Below are 15,450 nucleotides of genomic sequence, written 5' to 3'. Positions count from 1 at the left end.
TGAGGGTATACTTCGTAGGATGGGCTCCAACCTTCTTTCTCGTTTCCTCTATTTTAGTTTGTCGCTCACAAACTGTTTAATCTGGTCGCCGTAGATGCTGGGATACTGTAGATGAGCAACGGGATCATTGCCGTTGCAGCAAAACGGGTCTGCTGAGTCACAGAATGACTTGATGTTTCCTCCGTTCGGGCATTGAAACCCCTGAGGTCGTGGTGCAAACTGATGTACATTAGTAGCTGCTTCTTTTCTTTTGCATATTTCTTCTACCAGCTTACTCCTTGCGTTTTGCATGTGCCAACCTCGTAAGGAAGGCCAGCGACGTAACGTGGGTCGCCCATGAAGATGGCGACTTTCACCGCGCCGAGCGCCTCATTGGAGATGAGAACATTGACGTCCTTGACCCCTTCAATGCTGTCTCCACCACCGCAGTACGCGTTGTCCATGATTTGAGCACCCTGGTTTTCATCAGTCAGATCTGTCTCTGCCAGTGCAATGCCAACATGCAAGACATACCTGAGAGAACCCCAGCATGACAATCTTCGTCTTGGGGCACTTCTTGTTGAATTCATTCACGGCCGTGGCAACAGCCGCCGTCCCATTCTTCACCGAGTCCGCGTAGCTGATTCCCAAACAGTCTGACGACCCTCCACATGCGGGATAGTTGATGGCCTCGTTCGTGGCCCCCTGATTCGCCTTGGTGAGGTCGTCGACGATGCCGGCCGCGGCACCAAAGCCCGGCGGCGCCGTCGTCTCTCGCGCTCCAAAGATGTGGATTGGCGGGCAGTCTTTGTTGTCCTGTCTCTGCTGGAGTTGCTGAAGCGAGTGAGGTGAGGCCATGGCCTGGCCGAAAAGGAACGCAATTCCCACACTGAAACGCATCTTGGGCGACGGCGCCGTTCGTCGATAGGAGCTCGTGAAGAATCGACTTGAAGGGCAATCGACATTAAATCAGACTCGTTGCAAAGACAAATAGCTGGCATATGTAGATGGTCTCCGAAAGCGAAAACCCAAAGGCAAAATGAAGAAACAATGATAACAAATGTAAGCCTCGCCGAACAAGAAATTGCCGACGACGTTTGAACTTTTCTTTAACTCTCGAATGTCATAAAAAGCCAAAAACCTGCTTTGTAGTTGTAGATTGCTTGATCGAGTAGGCCGTTGCTTCCGGCAACAAGATTTATTTGGCTCGTGTCCGGGACGGGAAGAACCTACCTATTGCCCGGCACCTCGACACCCACACCGGCAAAGACGGCCTCATTCTTCCTTGCGCTTCCCATCACAGTTTTGGTGCGTCTGGCCAAGACTCTAGTAGGGACGAAACGGATGCGGTCGCCACCATTAGTCCATGGCCAAAAGAAGCTCCGACACTACATGACGGCATGAAGCTCTAGCTCCGGGAAGCTGAGGGCGGGAACGGGACATGTCGCAGCTTTTCAGACGAAAAAAAAAAGGCTGTGGGCCTGTGGCTTCCAATTGCTGAGCCGCATCATGCACGATCGGCACGATTGTTTCCAACTGATGCCAGGTAGATAGAAGAGACCACTTCAGCTGAAAAAGACCGATGAACGAGTGAGATGTGCAGAAGGAGATCAGCGTCCGACAGGTTGTGGGTGAAACGCAGTGGAGTTGGATAGCGATTTGGGTTGGAACACGTCGATGTTTGACATGGACCTCCATGCTCGACGAGTCTGTGTGTTGGTTAAAGAGAGTAAGCTCCCATCTCGGGTACGCTTCGAAGTGGTGTGAGGGTAAGGATTGCCTCTGCCATGATGCTGGCTTCTTTCGCCTCGTCGGACTACCTTAAACTCATCCGCGAACCTATCACGAAAGCCAAATCTCGAGGAGCCCGTGTCAGACCATTGCCTTTGGACCAGACTCCATGACACTTTGCATTGAAGAGATTCCAAGGTCATAGATAGGGATTGATGAGAAACCTGTTGGTGATGATAAGTGTTGCACTCGCAAGCCTAGTTCTCGTCGAAAACTGTGTTGATGACGTCTTGGCGGAGAATTCGCTCCTGGAAGTCGTATTCGGCCCCGAGAACTTGTCCAATTCGGTAATCATCGAACTAACATGTCCGGCTGAGTTGTAGAAAGGAACGAAGACATCTCGATACAACACTTCGAAAGAGGTGTCCAACACGGGAACGATGAGCTATCGTCGGGGAGGAGACCGAGTCAAGTACGACGAAGGGTGAACATGTGAACCCCGGCAGTGGACGTAGCCTTCCTAAGTGAGAAAGACATCCGAAACCGCATTCGAATGCAGTGGTCATCAGGTTGCTTGTGTATACTGTCTTGAGCACAATCCTTCAAGATTGTGCTGAACATGATGACTTAGGAAACGTGAATGTCTTTGTCCAGGGCAGTGTCGAAGTGATGGACCCTTATTGCTGACTCAGCCGAAAGGAGGGGCCATCGCCGGCCCCGCCAGCGGGCACTAGCACCATGATCCCTGCTCGGAACGCGCTCTGGTCGGAAGGCATCAAGAGCGCGTTCCTGTCGCGATACTCCGTGGTGGCTGCTTCATCCGCGTCATTGGACGAACGACGGATTGTCGACAATGAGACGCCAAGAGGGCTGATGAATATCAATTGCTGCCACGTCACTTTGCGTGAGAGCCCATTCCTCAAGTCGAATTCCCTCTTAGGCCATAACCGAACCCTTCCGGTTGCAAGACGGCAATGCCGGTAGCCACCAGAAAAAGACCTGGTCGGCCGACGAAGAGCCAAGCTGCGGGAGATGGCGAGATGGCCATGCCGGCCAGCAGCATCGATGAGCTTCCGGCTGGAACTCGGCGCAGCAAACGTCTCGGTCATGTTGATGTGGAAGACATTAGGGATTTCGAGGCCATACGAGTGAAGAGAAGACGAAGAAGTCAGAAGGATGTGGAGGAAGAAGATCAGGTGGACGTCGATCAAGGCAGTGACAGAGAAGAAGGCCATGACGAACAAGGCGACCAGACCACGCAAGATGGTCCAGAGGTAGAAGACCAAGAAGGAACAGAGGATCATGGCGAAAGTGCAGCTCTACCATTCGCAGCGGAGGCGCCGATCGAACCACGAGTAAGCCCAAGCCATTCTAAACCACTTCAAGGAGCTGACAATCTCTCCTGTAGGTTGTCAGAAGACGAGGTCGGCCGAGGAAGGAGGATCTTCGGGTAGATACATTGCGTAGGGAAGCAACAAATACCCATCGTACGAACGCGAGCCGTGCCGGAAAGGGGCAGACAACTCAAGAGTCCAGTCGACCCGCGAGAACGAAAGCGACGAAACAGAGTAAAGGCTTTCCGAATGCCGACGCTTCTCAAGCGACGCCAGACCCAGATAATGAGGACGAACCTGCCGCTGCTGCAGGCCCCAGGGTGGATATCTATGAGTTTGCGAGTAGCCCACCTAGAGGGTCTGCCGTCGCGGCCGACCTTTCAGTATCATCATACGAGGAGGACGAATCGTCCGATTCGCGATCTGATTCACAAGACGCCGACAATGGGAATGGACTGTTTGTCGAGCGCGAGACTCAGAACACAGATGGGGAGGGCGCAGAGCAAGGCTCAGGGCAAGGCTCAGAAGAAGGCGGCGGGGATGGTGATGATGATGAGCAACTCTACAACGATCCAACTATCGCTGAGTTGCCGCCGTCTGCACAAGCAAGGGGAGACGATGCCTATCCAGGTGATACCGACTCCCAAATGGAGCCACATCCAATAGAGCCAACGCAACAGCTTCGTCGTTTGGTTGATGATTTGGACCCTCTGACTCCTGACCTCTTTCCGGAGGTCGATTACAAGTACCCGGACGATCATTTCATCTTTCACAAGCCCGAAGAACAAGACCGACTGACCGCGGCGCCAGTCAAATCACCATCACTGAAGAGCATCAAGGAGTTGATGAATGGGGTGGGTTGGATGCGCTCCAAAGATGGCAGAGCAGTCGATCTCACAACTGGGTCGGCGCAACTTTCGCAGAGAACTCAGCCTCTCTGGGACCGCATTCAACTGCTGAACGGCTTCTGGGAAGAAGCACCTCGCGCACCCCTTTTTAGTAAACAATGCGACTATTTGCATTCGAGCGATGCAGATGCGGTCGATGCCAGGCGCACCTTCAAGGAAGTCGACACACTTGTTTATAAGATAGCCACGAAAGCGAAGAAGCCCAGCCCCGGCGACGAATCTGATATGCCGGCGCCACGTTTCGTTAAGGAGCTGTACGAAAGTGTCATTCCTTTGCTTGTGGTTACGCTTGGAAATGTATTCCAAAAGGGTACTGAGCACAATACATCACATTACACCGGGTCGTTCACGAAACCGATGTTGCAAATTATGCACAGACTAATTGCTTGGATCGAGAAGCTATACTATGGTATGCTTTCAAACCTTGCGAGGAGGAGGCAGAAGGAGCAACTGTTATCCAAGAAGCTCAGTCGAGGGAAGCTGGCCGAGTATGTACGAGGCTTCAAGCGAGAGCTGGATGCGACTTGGACCAAGGTCAATCACACGATTCAACGGCAACGACTTTACGAGCAGCGGTTTGGCGAGAAGAAACAGAAGGAAGAGCGAGAGCGGCACGAATACGAAGAGACTAGACGACGACAACGGGAGTTCTGCGATAGGCGACTGGAGGAGCGGATTGCAGCCGAGAAAGCACGCAGAATGGCAGGCTCCCCGCCACAGAGTCAACAAAGCAGGTACGAGAGACAGCAGGCCGGACCATTGAATCGCCATCTACATACTGAGCGACGATCGGTGGACGTTGAGCCCTTGGCCTGGCCCGAAGCAGATGCCAAGTGGCTTCTACAGACGTTGTCCGCAAGGCCAGACGCTGATACTCAAGCGCTTGCAATGATGCTTAAACGCAGCGAAGACGAGGTCATAGCGATGATCAGTTTGCTCAAGCAAAGCGCCAGAGCACACGCAGCATCGAGAGGCAAGGAGGTTCCGGCATTTGCAGCAACTTGAGCTGACAAGTGCCGACTTGTTGAGATATACTAGCTGCAAGTTTATTGTTTTCAAGGATACCCACACGTTCGTAGCGAGCGTCTCAATATCATTACTCCGGGCATATGAGAAAGCCTCGATTCATCATATTCAATCATGTCTGCACGCAGGGTTTCGCCTACTACCTTACCTCACGCGTAATCAGCGGTGATGACTCGGAATCTGCGTTTCGGAAGATTCCAATTATTACCAAACCGTTTCCTCTATGCGGTTGCAATTAGCGAACAGCATGATTCATGCCTCACTTACCGGTCAAAACAGCAGCAATGTTGATACGAAGGCTCTGCTGAAAATTTGACCATGGAGAGACGATATCACGATACGACGTCAAAATGACGCCGCAAGGTTGTGTCTTATTAGCACGGAGTTAAAAAGGGCTATAGCAGGATCCGGAAACGGCATAGTTGAGCGGCCACAGTGTAGCCTGTGTAATGTCGATTCCCTCTTCTTCCCACGTGGGCACCTCCGATCCGATCCCACCTGTTCGTGTCATTGGGCTGGGGGGCCGGGCAAAGGAAACGGACGGCCGGCGCAAGGGGGCGTGGGAAACAATGGCCATAACCTACCCAGTGAGGAGCAGAAGACGGGATTGAGAAGGAGAGGAAAGGCGCCCAAAGCTCCTGAACCTCTGGAACCTCCTCCTCAGGCTCCTCTGGTTGCGGCGGCCGCCAGAACACGCGCAAAAACATCTGCCGAAGATTTTGGCTTCGGGGGGGCTGACAAGCCACGTAGGCGACGCCGTGACACTGGGGCCCGTTGGTTGGGGCCCTTTGGGGGGGATGGGGGCACGACTGGGGTGCGCTGGCCGTGGGGCCTTCGGCAGATGGTTTTTGGGAGGAGGCTTTGAAAGAGCGGGAGATGGAGGATGAGGGTTGGTCCCTGGAAGGGTTTGGCGATGTCTTACTGAGAAGTAATTGTCAACTGCAGACAGCCTTCTCGGTCTCTCTTCCTCGTATAGTGGGATTAGAGATCGAGAGATGTGTCTTGTTTCGATCGCGAGAGCGAGGAACCGCTTGGCCTACTTGGAGCGAGTGAGAGTAACGAGCTGGAGATGGAACACAATGGAATAGTTCAACTCGCCGACATTCAAGAGACATTTCTCATTCATGAGCCCTTGAACTAGGAGATTCGAATTCCTTTACACTAGAGACACTATGGAATACATGATCTGTTTTACTATGAACCGCCGAACCGGCGACTTTCCCTCGCGAACGGTAGCATAGGCCACTGGGGTAGCATTTAGGGCGGCGCGACGGCGCACAAGCGTGCGGTTCTTTCGGCCTTCGACACGTGAGATGGAAGGTTGGTCTACTGTGCTAACACGGTAGGGGAAGTTGGATCCAGACGACGGCCCTACTTCTGGCTTTTGGGCTTTGGAGCGATCAACAGAGCTGGCCGGATCATTTGCCGAGGAAAACTGAATCTCGAGGCTACTTGTTTTAGAACCGGGTCGAGTCATTAGTTAGTGTACAGTTTTGAGGCCTGTAGTTATCGTTTCTAACTTCTGTTCCAGCTTCAGTCTGACAGTCTAGAACTGGGCGGCAAAACAGTCCAACTCTGGGTTGGTTTTCCACCGTTTTGTGTAGCAAGTATCTTCACTCGGTATGATGTGAATATGCACTGCTTGTGGTGTTTTGTACAATCCTGGCATTCTTTCGCCGGGTCGTTCCCGACTGGGAATGCCTCAAATCTGCACAAACGGGCAAGAACTATCTTTTTGCGACACGGTTCGAAGAAGCAACAAGACGTCAAGCTCATGTGCTGTAACCCAACCACATCTCAAATAATACATACATACAATGTGCCATCCCTCGGCTACTGTGGTACCTAACCCTTGCGGCGGTAAGGCGTCACTGGGCGATGCATGTGCGGGGAACCCTTGAGTTGTCAGTGAAGCCAGGTGTCCGGGGCGGGAGCGGCTATGCGGCGCGTGGTTGGGGGAGGAGGTTCCAGAACTGGTGAATGAGAACAGGAGACTCCGACGAGAGAGCCGACGAGAGGGCCGAGAGAAGCCGGGTGGTTCGGAGGGCGGAGGATGAATGGACGCCGAGGCCGAAGGCTTGGAGAAAGATTCATACGCGTACGAAGATCGCAACTGTGCCGTTCCCTTTACTAGGGCGTGTCCATACGAGCATCTCGTTTCCACAAGCTCGTGCTTGTGAAGGCTCCGTGTCTGCGGTGAAAACAAGGTATCATGGCATGAAGGGGAGGGTCCGGCGCCTGTCTCTCCCTCCTTTCGGGGCCGAAAGCGTTTGACCGTCGCCCCGGCACCAATCACGTCTCATTCCAAGCGACGCTGCGTCAGGGACCAAGAAGGCTACTGCGTTGGTAGGGAAGGGGTTCTCCATGGATCAACCCATACGTGGAGCCCTGTGATGTCTTGGACTACGGGAGTTGGGATGGACTCCGGGCCAGAAAGTCGGCAAATGAAAGTCGGATCGAAGTTGAGGTTGGGTGTCTCTGATTGCTATGGAACTATGAGTTCATGGTCAGTAATGAAGGCAAACATTTCTTGTTCTTTCGCCCGTCTCGGCGATGTCGGCGAGCCAAAGGAGTGAGACACGTTGACAAAGGGGACTGGATATGTTTACTATGTACGGATAGCAAGAATGGGTCGGTATTATGGTCTGGTAGGCCGAGGATTTGTGAACAAAGGACTTCTAATTGGGGAGAGGATGGCTCTACTGTATTTGCTTGAGGCCGTCAAGACTCAAAACAAGACCAAGATTGAGACTGTGGGCGCTTGAAACAACAGCCAAGAGTGAGACTGAGAACGAGAGTGAGCGTGAGACTCACAGTGAGAGAGAGAGAGCCTGAGAGAGCAAGTGAGCGCATTTACAACTGCCGTGCCCCCCACCAGATGCCTTGGCCATGTCATGCCTGTTTCCAGCATCCTACGGGGCCCCTCCCCCGCAGATAAGGTACCCCAACGGTGGGTCGGCGCGCCGCCCGGTGTCTTGAGAGTTGCGCAGCTTACCGCCGACAAGATGCTGCAAATTGCAGCTGACGGGATGCCTTGAGGAGTGCTCCGGAGTCTGGAGCACTGAGCAGTTGGTCGAGCAGTTGACTAGGTACTCCGTAGAGCATCGAAAGCAGACATGGGGGAGGCGGCTCCATCTTCCCGTTTCTGCATAGCTCTCTTCTGCATCTCTTCCGCCTCCGACGTGCCTCGTCTCTCGAGTCTCGCGGGGTTCGTTCTGATGCGGCAGTAATGCGTCTGGATATCATACGACTCCAGCCAAGCCTCGGATAACCCGAATCAACGCTCTCTGTTCTCGATCAGGATCGTATCTTCGGGGCCAATGCTGTCAGTGAGCAGTAAGGTACGGTTAGGCGAGTGCCCGCACTTGGGACGATGGCCCTCGAGTCCTCGACAGAAATATGAGAAATGCATCTGCCGAAGATTCCATCAGTCATGACCAACCTTCAGCATCCTGAACAAGGTGTCCACCACCCCTCCATCACCTCCATCCGGGCTGGGGGTGCTTTGGCGGCAACTCTTCCTCGCAGACCTCATTCTGTCTTGTGGATGTCCGTGTCCTTGCCAACACGAGCGTTGACGTTGAGGCTGCTTCGGCAGGCAATCGAGCCCCTCGTACCAGCTCTGGTTGACAGCCGATCTGTCTCGCTGCGAGTGCGACCCCCCGGCGGAAGAGGACCATGATGGCGCAACATGGATGATGAAAATGACAGCGACGACCTGCCGTGACCCGTTGCTCACAGCATCATCCGGCTCGGTCCCTTCGGCAGCGGTCACACACACACTCTCTCTCACCGTAGGGACCAAAGACGACGGACGGCGGGCTTGGACTAGGGTCCCTTCACCCCTACAGGCTACAGGCCACAGGCTCCTACCCCAGGATCTCTCATGACTTGGCTGGAAATCCCTCGCGCGCAAAGTGAGAGCTGAACATGCTGTACCACTCACACCAGAACATCCCGCCGGTGTCATTCTGCGAGCCTCTGAGTGGCCACCGCAAGCTGCGGTACCTGAGACCCGAGCTAGCGTCGAAGAGCTTGCTGCGTAAGGTGTGGCATTCCATTTGCTCTCGTCTTCTCTCTCTTCCATGATATGACGTTGGGGGCTCCCACCTGTGCAAAGTACACCCGTCAGCGTATCTTGAAGTCTGAAGTCTTGACTTCCTCGGGTCGTCTAGGGGCGATTCGATGGGCTGCTTCTTTCCGGCTAACCTCTAGTGTACGGCCACGGCTACGGCTCTGGAAACAGACGCCGGCGCCTTTGGGGTCACACTCTGCTGATGTTTGCCTCCCTCTTGGACTTGTCACACTGTCTGACTTCTGCTCTCTTGTTGGACCGGACGACTCGCTCCATCTTCAAACGACCAGCCGACGACCCGTCTACCAAGCTACTGTTTTAGCACACGATTCTAGTACACCACGATTAGTGATGAGTGTAATCGTCAACGTCTTCGTCTTCTGAACTCGCGTGGCCTTGAACGCCGGACGGTTGGTACAGTCCTAGTCCTGGTCACCCCGAATGGCACCTCTCGGCGTCGACTATCTACACTCATCTTACCTCATCTTCGTGTTCTTCCAGCCTCTTCCGTGTGGCTTTATCTGGCAACAGCGAGTCTGTGACACCTTTCTCACTCTCGCCGCCGCCTCTCCCTTCGGCACGGCGCCTACCATTACCGCCTTCTTGTCTCCCCCAAGTTCCCAGGTTCTCTCCAATTTTTTCACATTTTTCCACTTCGGATCCGCCAGTCCCCCCAACCCATATCCCAGAAGCGCAAACACCCTTGCGAAATTCTAACTTTATTCTGTTCCCGCCCTCTTGTCTTGTCTTGTCTCATCTCGCACGAGACTCTGCGCCGAATGTCCAACGCTCTTCCCCTCGGCCGTGGAGACTAAGGTATTCATAGTCAGACACTATCCGTAGGCAGAGGATACCTCGTCAAGGGTTGGAAACCTTCTCAAGCTCCTAGCCATCCTCCTAGGCTCTTCTCAGTTGCCCCCATTCCCTTCCCCCCTCCACTTACTACTCTCCGAGCTTCGTCCTACCTTGCAGTTACGCGGTGCCGTCTTGTCTTGGCTACATTACTGGCGGTGCCCATAGATCGCCGAGAGGTTCCCAATAATTTACTTGCCGACCTGCCGCCCCAAAACCAGACACACACACACACACACACATAACACGAAAAAGCTAAGCGCATCTGCCATCTCGACGTGACGCCTGTTCCTCCTTGACTCCACCCCGCCGAGGCACAGTCCGCAGGACCTGCACGTCGACCATACGGCATGCCCCCTCGCATACCTCTTCCTGTATGCCCCATAGGATCCGGTCGATACATCCCAACATAGAAACTGGGTAAATTGCACTTCGGTACCTGAATCGGGAATTCCATTTCACGCCCGGCTACATCTACTTGGATCCACCCGCTTAGAGGTTTACCGGACAGTCTTCTTATACCAAGGGTGCCGCCACCAAGACCTCTCTCATTACATTTTGCTATACTCAACGGCCAAGCTCCGTCTCATGACAACACAACCTCGGTCAAGATGCACGGTATTACAGAAACAATATTAGAGACGTTCGCACAGCACTGGCTCTCAATAGGCCTGTCACTTATTGTAGCCTGGCTGGTGAAGAACCGCTATAACAATGGCCTCAACAAGTACCCGGGACCTTTCCTGGCCTCATTAACAGATTGGTGGCGCTTCTTTGACGTGAAGGGTTGCCGTCCAGAGGTCACACATCAAAAGTTGCACGCAAAATATGGTGACGTCGTCCGTCTCGGCCCCAACACTCTTTCCTTTGCCGACCCGGCTGCTCTCAAGAGCATCTACGGCCTGAACAAGGGCTTCGTAAAGGTAGAGCCTATATGGTTATCACTTCAGTACCTACAATAGCTAACTGTCTTAGTCCGACTTTTACATCGTTCAACAGTCTATTGCCAAGGGCTTCAGGCTCGAGTCCCTTTTCAGCACGACGAACAATGACTTCCACTCTCAGTTCCGCCGTTGCGTCAACTCGGCGTTCTCCATGTCTGCCTTGGTGCAGTATGAGCCCTTTGTCGACAACACGACGAAGCTCTTCCTCTCTCAGACGGAGAAGCTGTTTGCTGGAAACCCCGAGGGATGTGACTTCACCACGTGGTTGCAGTTCTACGCATTCGACGTTATCGGAGAGATCACCTACAGCAAGCGCCACGGCTTCATCGAGAAGAATGAGGACATTGATGGAATTGTGGCCTACCTGGGCAAGCTGTTCCTCTACGTCGCACCGGTCAGTCCATCCAGAGCATCACCGAGCTACTCCGAGACAGCTAGCTAACATGTCCAAAGATTGGCCAAATCCCCTTCCTCGATCTCCTGCTCCTCAAGAACCCAATCTACCTGAAGCTCTCCCAATGGGGATTCATCGACGCCACCTTCCCCGTAGCCCGCTTCGCCCGCGACCGCATGGCCGAGCGCCTCCCCGAGCTCGACGGCAAGGAACCCCTCCTCCCCGTCACCTCGGGCAAGAAGCTCGCCGAGCAGCCCGATCTCCTCTCCAAGTTCCTGGCCGCGCGCGAGGCCCGCCCCGAGTTCATGTCCGACATCCTCGTCCAGACCATGGCCGTCAGCATGGCTTTCGCCGGCTCCGAGACCACCGCCATCAGCCTGGCTGCCGTCTTCTACTACCTCCTCCGGACCCCTACGGCGCTGGCGCGGTTGAGGGACGAGCTGGATACGTTTGCGAGGGAGGGCGGCTTCAGTGACAACGAGACGGGGTTGGTGACGTGGACTGAGGCCCAGAAGCTCGTGTATCTCGATGCTTGTGTCAAGGAGGCCTTCCGTATGCACCCGGCCGCCGGCCTGCCACTGGAGCGCATCGTCCCTGACCAGGGCGCCGAGATCGCAGGCCATTTCGTCAAGGGCGGCACGATTGTGGGCTGCAGCGCGTGGATTATCCACCGCCGACCGGAGATCTGGGGTGAGGATGTCGATACCTACCGCCCTGAGCGCTGGCTGCCGGAGGAGGGCAAGGACGCCGCGGCGGAAGAGAAGAGAATCAAGGAGATGAACGGGCACATGTTCCAGTTTGGCATGGGCAGCCGGACGTGTATCGGAAAGAACATTAGTCTGTTGGAGATTTACAAGGTCATTCCGAGCTTGCTCAGGAGATTCGACGTAAGTTTGCAACACTTTGCTGTTGTAAAGAGAGGACTACCGATGCTGACAATGACTAGATTTCCTTCAAGGACCCGAGCCAAGAGTGGGAGCTGGTCAATGCCTGGTTCGTCAAGCAGAATAACTTCCAGGCCAAGTTTTCCAGGAGGGATATCATTACCAAGGACAGTGCCACCGAGAAGGTTGAGTCATAGAGACTATATGAGGTGTCGTTGTAGATGGACCATGGTTGACGAGATTGATGACGTGGATGAATACTATAGAAGTAAATATATCAAAAACAGAAAAAAACCAGAAATTGTTTATACCATGTTATTTCTGACATGCACCTGTATCTGTATCATCTCGTGAAGTTTTTTTTACAGGATGTATTTCGGCAACAGGTCTTGTTCTACTGAGAACAAGCAGCGGAGACCTAACCTAACTCCCTTCTTCCTTGTCTTTATATACACGATTTTGCATCTGATAGGCCCCTCCTCCTTTTATGTAAATGTAATCTTCGAACAGGATATCTTTCGGCAACAGGTATATATGCATCCATCTCGACGCCTCAGCAAAAAGAAGAAGAACAAACACCAATAACAAGAAGAAAAGAGAGTCCGAGAACAAGGCTCACTCAAGCCCACTCAAACTCATTCCTCAACCCTTCAACGCCGCTCTCATCCTCCGTATCCAAGTACCCCGCGATCCGCCCCTTGGGATCCCACACCTTGCGCACCTCCATCAACCTCTTGCCCTGCTCGTCGCCCCAGAACTTTGTCCTGCGGTACCGGAAGTCGGCGTCACCGAGATACGAGCCCGCCGCGTGCCTCTCCACGCCAGTCATGATGTCGCTCACCCAGCCCTGGCACCGCTCGTCGTCCTCGGCGTCCGGGTAGACTGTGTAGAGGGCGAAGTAGTGGTCCGACTGCATGCTGAGAGCCATGTCGGGCATGGTCTTTACCGCGCCGTTGCTGGTTCCGTTAGACGACGACGGCGTCTCGCCGGCAGTCTGCTGCGCGCGCCGAGAGCAAGGGTTCATTGAAAAATACAACGCAAACGACTGCGGCGTGGGCAGCTCGGTGAACGCCTTCTTGAGGACCTTGGGCACGTCGGCGTCGTTGGAGACGTAGGCGTTTTCGGAGATGTAGCGGTGCGCGGGCGGGTTGGAGGCGTCCTGGTCGACGTACTGCTGCGGGAGGGAGGTCGGGGTGGCGAAGACGGTGGCGAGGGGCCGGGACGGGTGGGAGGAGTGGAGGGGGATGAGGGCTTCCGGGTTCGCGGAGAAGGAGAGGAAGTTTGCCATGATTTGCGGGGTGGTTTGGCCTGGTGGTGTGAGGGCCAGGAGGACGATTTCGAGTTCTGGGGAGGCTTTTGGGGAGATCTGGTGTTGTGTTAGTGGTTGTTGTGTGAGATGCCAGGAGAGGATGAGGCGTAGAAGGATTCAAAAGGGCTTACCTTGATCACCCAGTTCAGAATCTCCTCGAAACGGTCGAGAGAGTAAAAGTAGAGAGACTGGAACATGCCCGTCAGGGGGCGGGTGCGGAGGTGGAAGCGGGTGACGATGGCAGGGAAGCCTGTTGTGAGTTGTTAGCTAAAGTATCTTCTCTCATCCCCGATGATACGGGAAGGACGGAGGGAGGCCGGAAGTGACATACCGGGTCCGGCGCCGCGCGCGGCCCAAAAGAGGTCGGCGTTCTCCGTCTCGGAGCAGCGGAGCTCCCGCCCATCGGCCGTGACAACCTCAATGGCGACAACATTCTCACACGCCCAGCCCCAGTTCTGTCTTCATGTCAGTTTCTCCCTTCTCAAGAATTCGGTGTAAACTCACCTTGCAATTCCACCCCATACCACCCTGCAACAAGAACCCACCGAGCCCAACGTCAGGACAATGACCACCAGGGAAGAACCTTCCCATCCCCTCAATACTATCATCTCCAGGCCCGCCAATCTGCCCAGCCAAGAACCCGTTCACCTCCCTCCCCGTCCTCGCCGGCGCAACACTCACAATTCCCGTCTTGGAATCATACGCGATGCCATCCTCGTTGCCGCTGCCCGCAACACCTTTGCCCATACTCCCCAAATCAATCAGTAGCGCCTCATCGCGAACAGACCATGCGGCCCACGAGTGGCCCCCCGAGCGAACGCTCACGCGCCACCCCTTTTCGTTTGCGATTTTCACGGCCTCGACGACGTGGGCTTTGCGCGTGGCGGTGACGACGGCGGCCGGGCGCCGGGAGAAGTCGCGGCGGGCGTTGAAGACGCGGCCCCAGACTGCGGTGGAGTATTCCGAGAAGGGGGTGTCTTCTGCGTAGAGGATCGGGAGCGGCGTGGCGGCCGGGGACGGGGAGGAAGATTGCTGTTGCTGTTCCGCCTGCATCTTTGCGAGTCGAGGGATTCTCATTGAGTCGACTTTTCGGGGGGGAACAAGGCAGGATCTGCGGGTTGGGGGGTGTTATAAGAGTCGTCTAGTAAGGTAGGTAGATCGCGGGGGAGCTGTGTTCAGATAGGACCGGGTGTTTCCGTCCTTTGTGAAAGAATGATGGCGTTTTGCTCTAATTTCCGTCCCGTCTTGGTTCTCTTCGATCAAGATCTCTTTCTTTTGCTGGTTTCCCCCTAATGTTGCTCGACAGTAAGGCAGGTATTGCTGCGGCTTGAAGCTTGTGATATTGAGACAACGGATCGGGCCTTGGTATTCCCGGGAAATCTGGAGCTGAATCCGGTTTCGCGGGCGCGGGTTGCCTGACAAAGACTCAAAGAGCCAAGTAAGAAGAAGGCGTCGAATCTAGCATATGCAAGCTGAGCTTTGGCGGGCGTAGATATGTAGGCTTATGTAGGCTTATGTAGGCTTGTAGGTAGGAAGTCGTAGTCTGTATCGTCTTCGGTCTCGATGGATTGATTTGAACTCGAACTGGAGCAGTAACGTAGGTAAATCAATCTTTCAGCTGGAGGAAACAGCGCGGCGCCTCAAAAGCCCTAAATACTGTCCGCCGTCTGCCCCTCCTATATGGCTTTCCCAAGAGCTGTTTGTTTATCTCGCTCTTCCTAAACCAGGGATTTCTGCGGTTTCGCAAGCCCGCTGGCCCAGCTCTTTCACGTTTGTACGCTAGTCGTTATCAAATCAAACGAGGTGTTACGAGCAGCTTGGATAAGCCTGCCAGTCTGCGTAACACTCGCAGGCTTCGCACGCCTCGCTTGCGCTTGCTAGTAGGAACGGGGCCCTGTCTAGACCTGTGCCGACTGGAGCTCCCAAGCTGGGGTTCGGCACCGTGTGCTGACTCTCCCTATGTAATATGCGGCTGGTCCAGAATCCAGATTGAGGTAAAAGGGCTCGGCGGAAT

At 54.4% G+C, this 15,450-nt stretch overlaps 4 protein-coding genes across 4 annotated transcripts; 2 read left to right on the top strand and 2 right to left on the bottom strand.

The window, feature by feature from the left end:
• Nucleotides 1-48: 48 nt before the first annotated feature.
• Nucleotides 49-1,345, bottom strand: HER10_EVM0011177 (cutinase; the record flags this gene model as incomplete). Its single annotated transcript, XM_035480615.1, has 3 exons — nucleotides 514-1,345; nucleotides 276-455; nucleotides 49-219 (listed from the first exon to the last, which is right to left on the bottom strand). Exons 1-3 carry the CDS (start codon nucleotides 877-879, stop codon nucleotides 49-51), a joined length of 717 nt encoding a protein of 238 aa, XP_035330065.1. The 5' UTR covers nucleotides 880-1,345.
• Nucleotides 1,346-2,507: 1,162 nt separating this feature from the next.
• Nucleotides 2,508-4,957, top strand: HER10_EVM0003229 (uncharacterized protein; the record flags this gene model as incomplete). Its single annotated transcript, XM_035472913.1, has 2 exons — nucleotides 2,508-3,065; nucleotides 3,119-4,957. The coding sequence occupies exons 1-2, from the start codon at nucleotides 2,685-2,687 to the stop codon at nucleotides 4,955-4,957; spliced, it is 2,220 nt and encodes a 739-aa protein (XP_035329058.1). The 5' UTR covers nucleotides 2,508-2,684.
• A 4,156-nt stretch (nucleotides 4,958-9,113) lies between these two features.
• HER10_EVM0006501 (cytochrome P450) lies at nucleotides 9,114-12,426 on the top strand. Its single transcript, XM_035476084.1, has 4 exons — nucleotides 9,114-10,828; nucleotides 10,881-11,243; nucleotides 11,303-12,130; nucleotides 12,190-12,426. Exons 1-4 carry the CDS (start codon nucleotides 10,517-10,519, stop codon nucleotides 12,322-12,324), a joined length of 1,638 nt encoding a protein of 545 aa, XP_035329484.1. The 5' UTR covers nucleotides 9,114-10,516; the 3' UTR covers nucleotides 12,325-12,426.
• A 166-nt stretch (nucleotides 12,427-12,592) lies between these two features.
• HER10_EVM0007846 (uncharacterized protein) lies at nucleotides 12,593-15,314 on the bottom strand. The gene is made up of 4 exons (XM_035477388.1): nucleotides 13,941-15,314; nucleotides 13,768-13,891; nucleotides 13,568-13,686; nucleotides 12,593-13,493 (listed from the first exon to the last, which is right to left on the bottom strand). The coding sequence occupies exons 1-4, from the start codon at nucleotides 14,511-14,513 to the stop codon at nucleotides 12,747-12,749; spliced, it is 1,563 nt and encodes a 520-aa protein (XP_035329655.1). The 5' UTR covers nucleotides 14,514-15,314; the 3' UTR covers nucleotides 12,593-12,746.
• Between the last annotated feature and the right edge of the window lie 136 nt (nucleotides 15,315-15,450).

The sequence above is a fragment of the Colletotrichum scovillei genome, assembly GCF_011075155.1.
Source record: "Colletotrichum scovillei strain TJNH1 chromosome Unknown Contig00009, whole genome shotgun sequence".
NCBI classification, from domain to species: Eukaryota; Fungi; Ascomycota; class Sordariomycetes; order Glomerellales; family Glomerellaceae; genus Colletotrichum; species Colletotrichum scovillei.
Note: the sequence above shows the minus strand (reverse complement) of the source record. Positions and strands in the feature narration are given on the sequence as shown.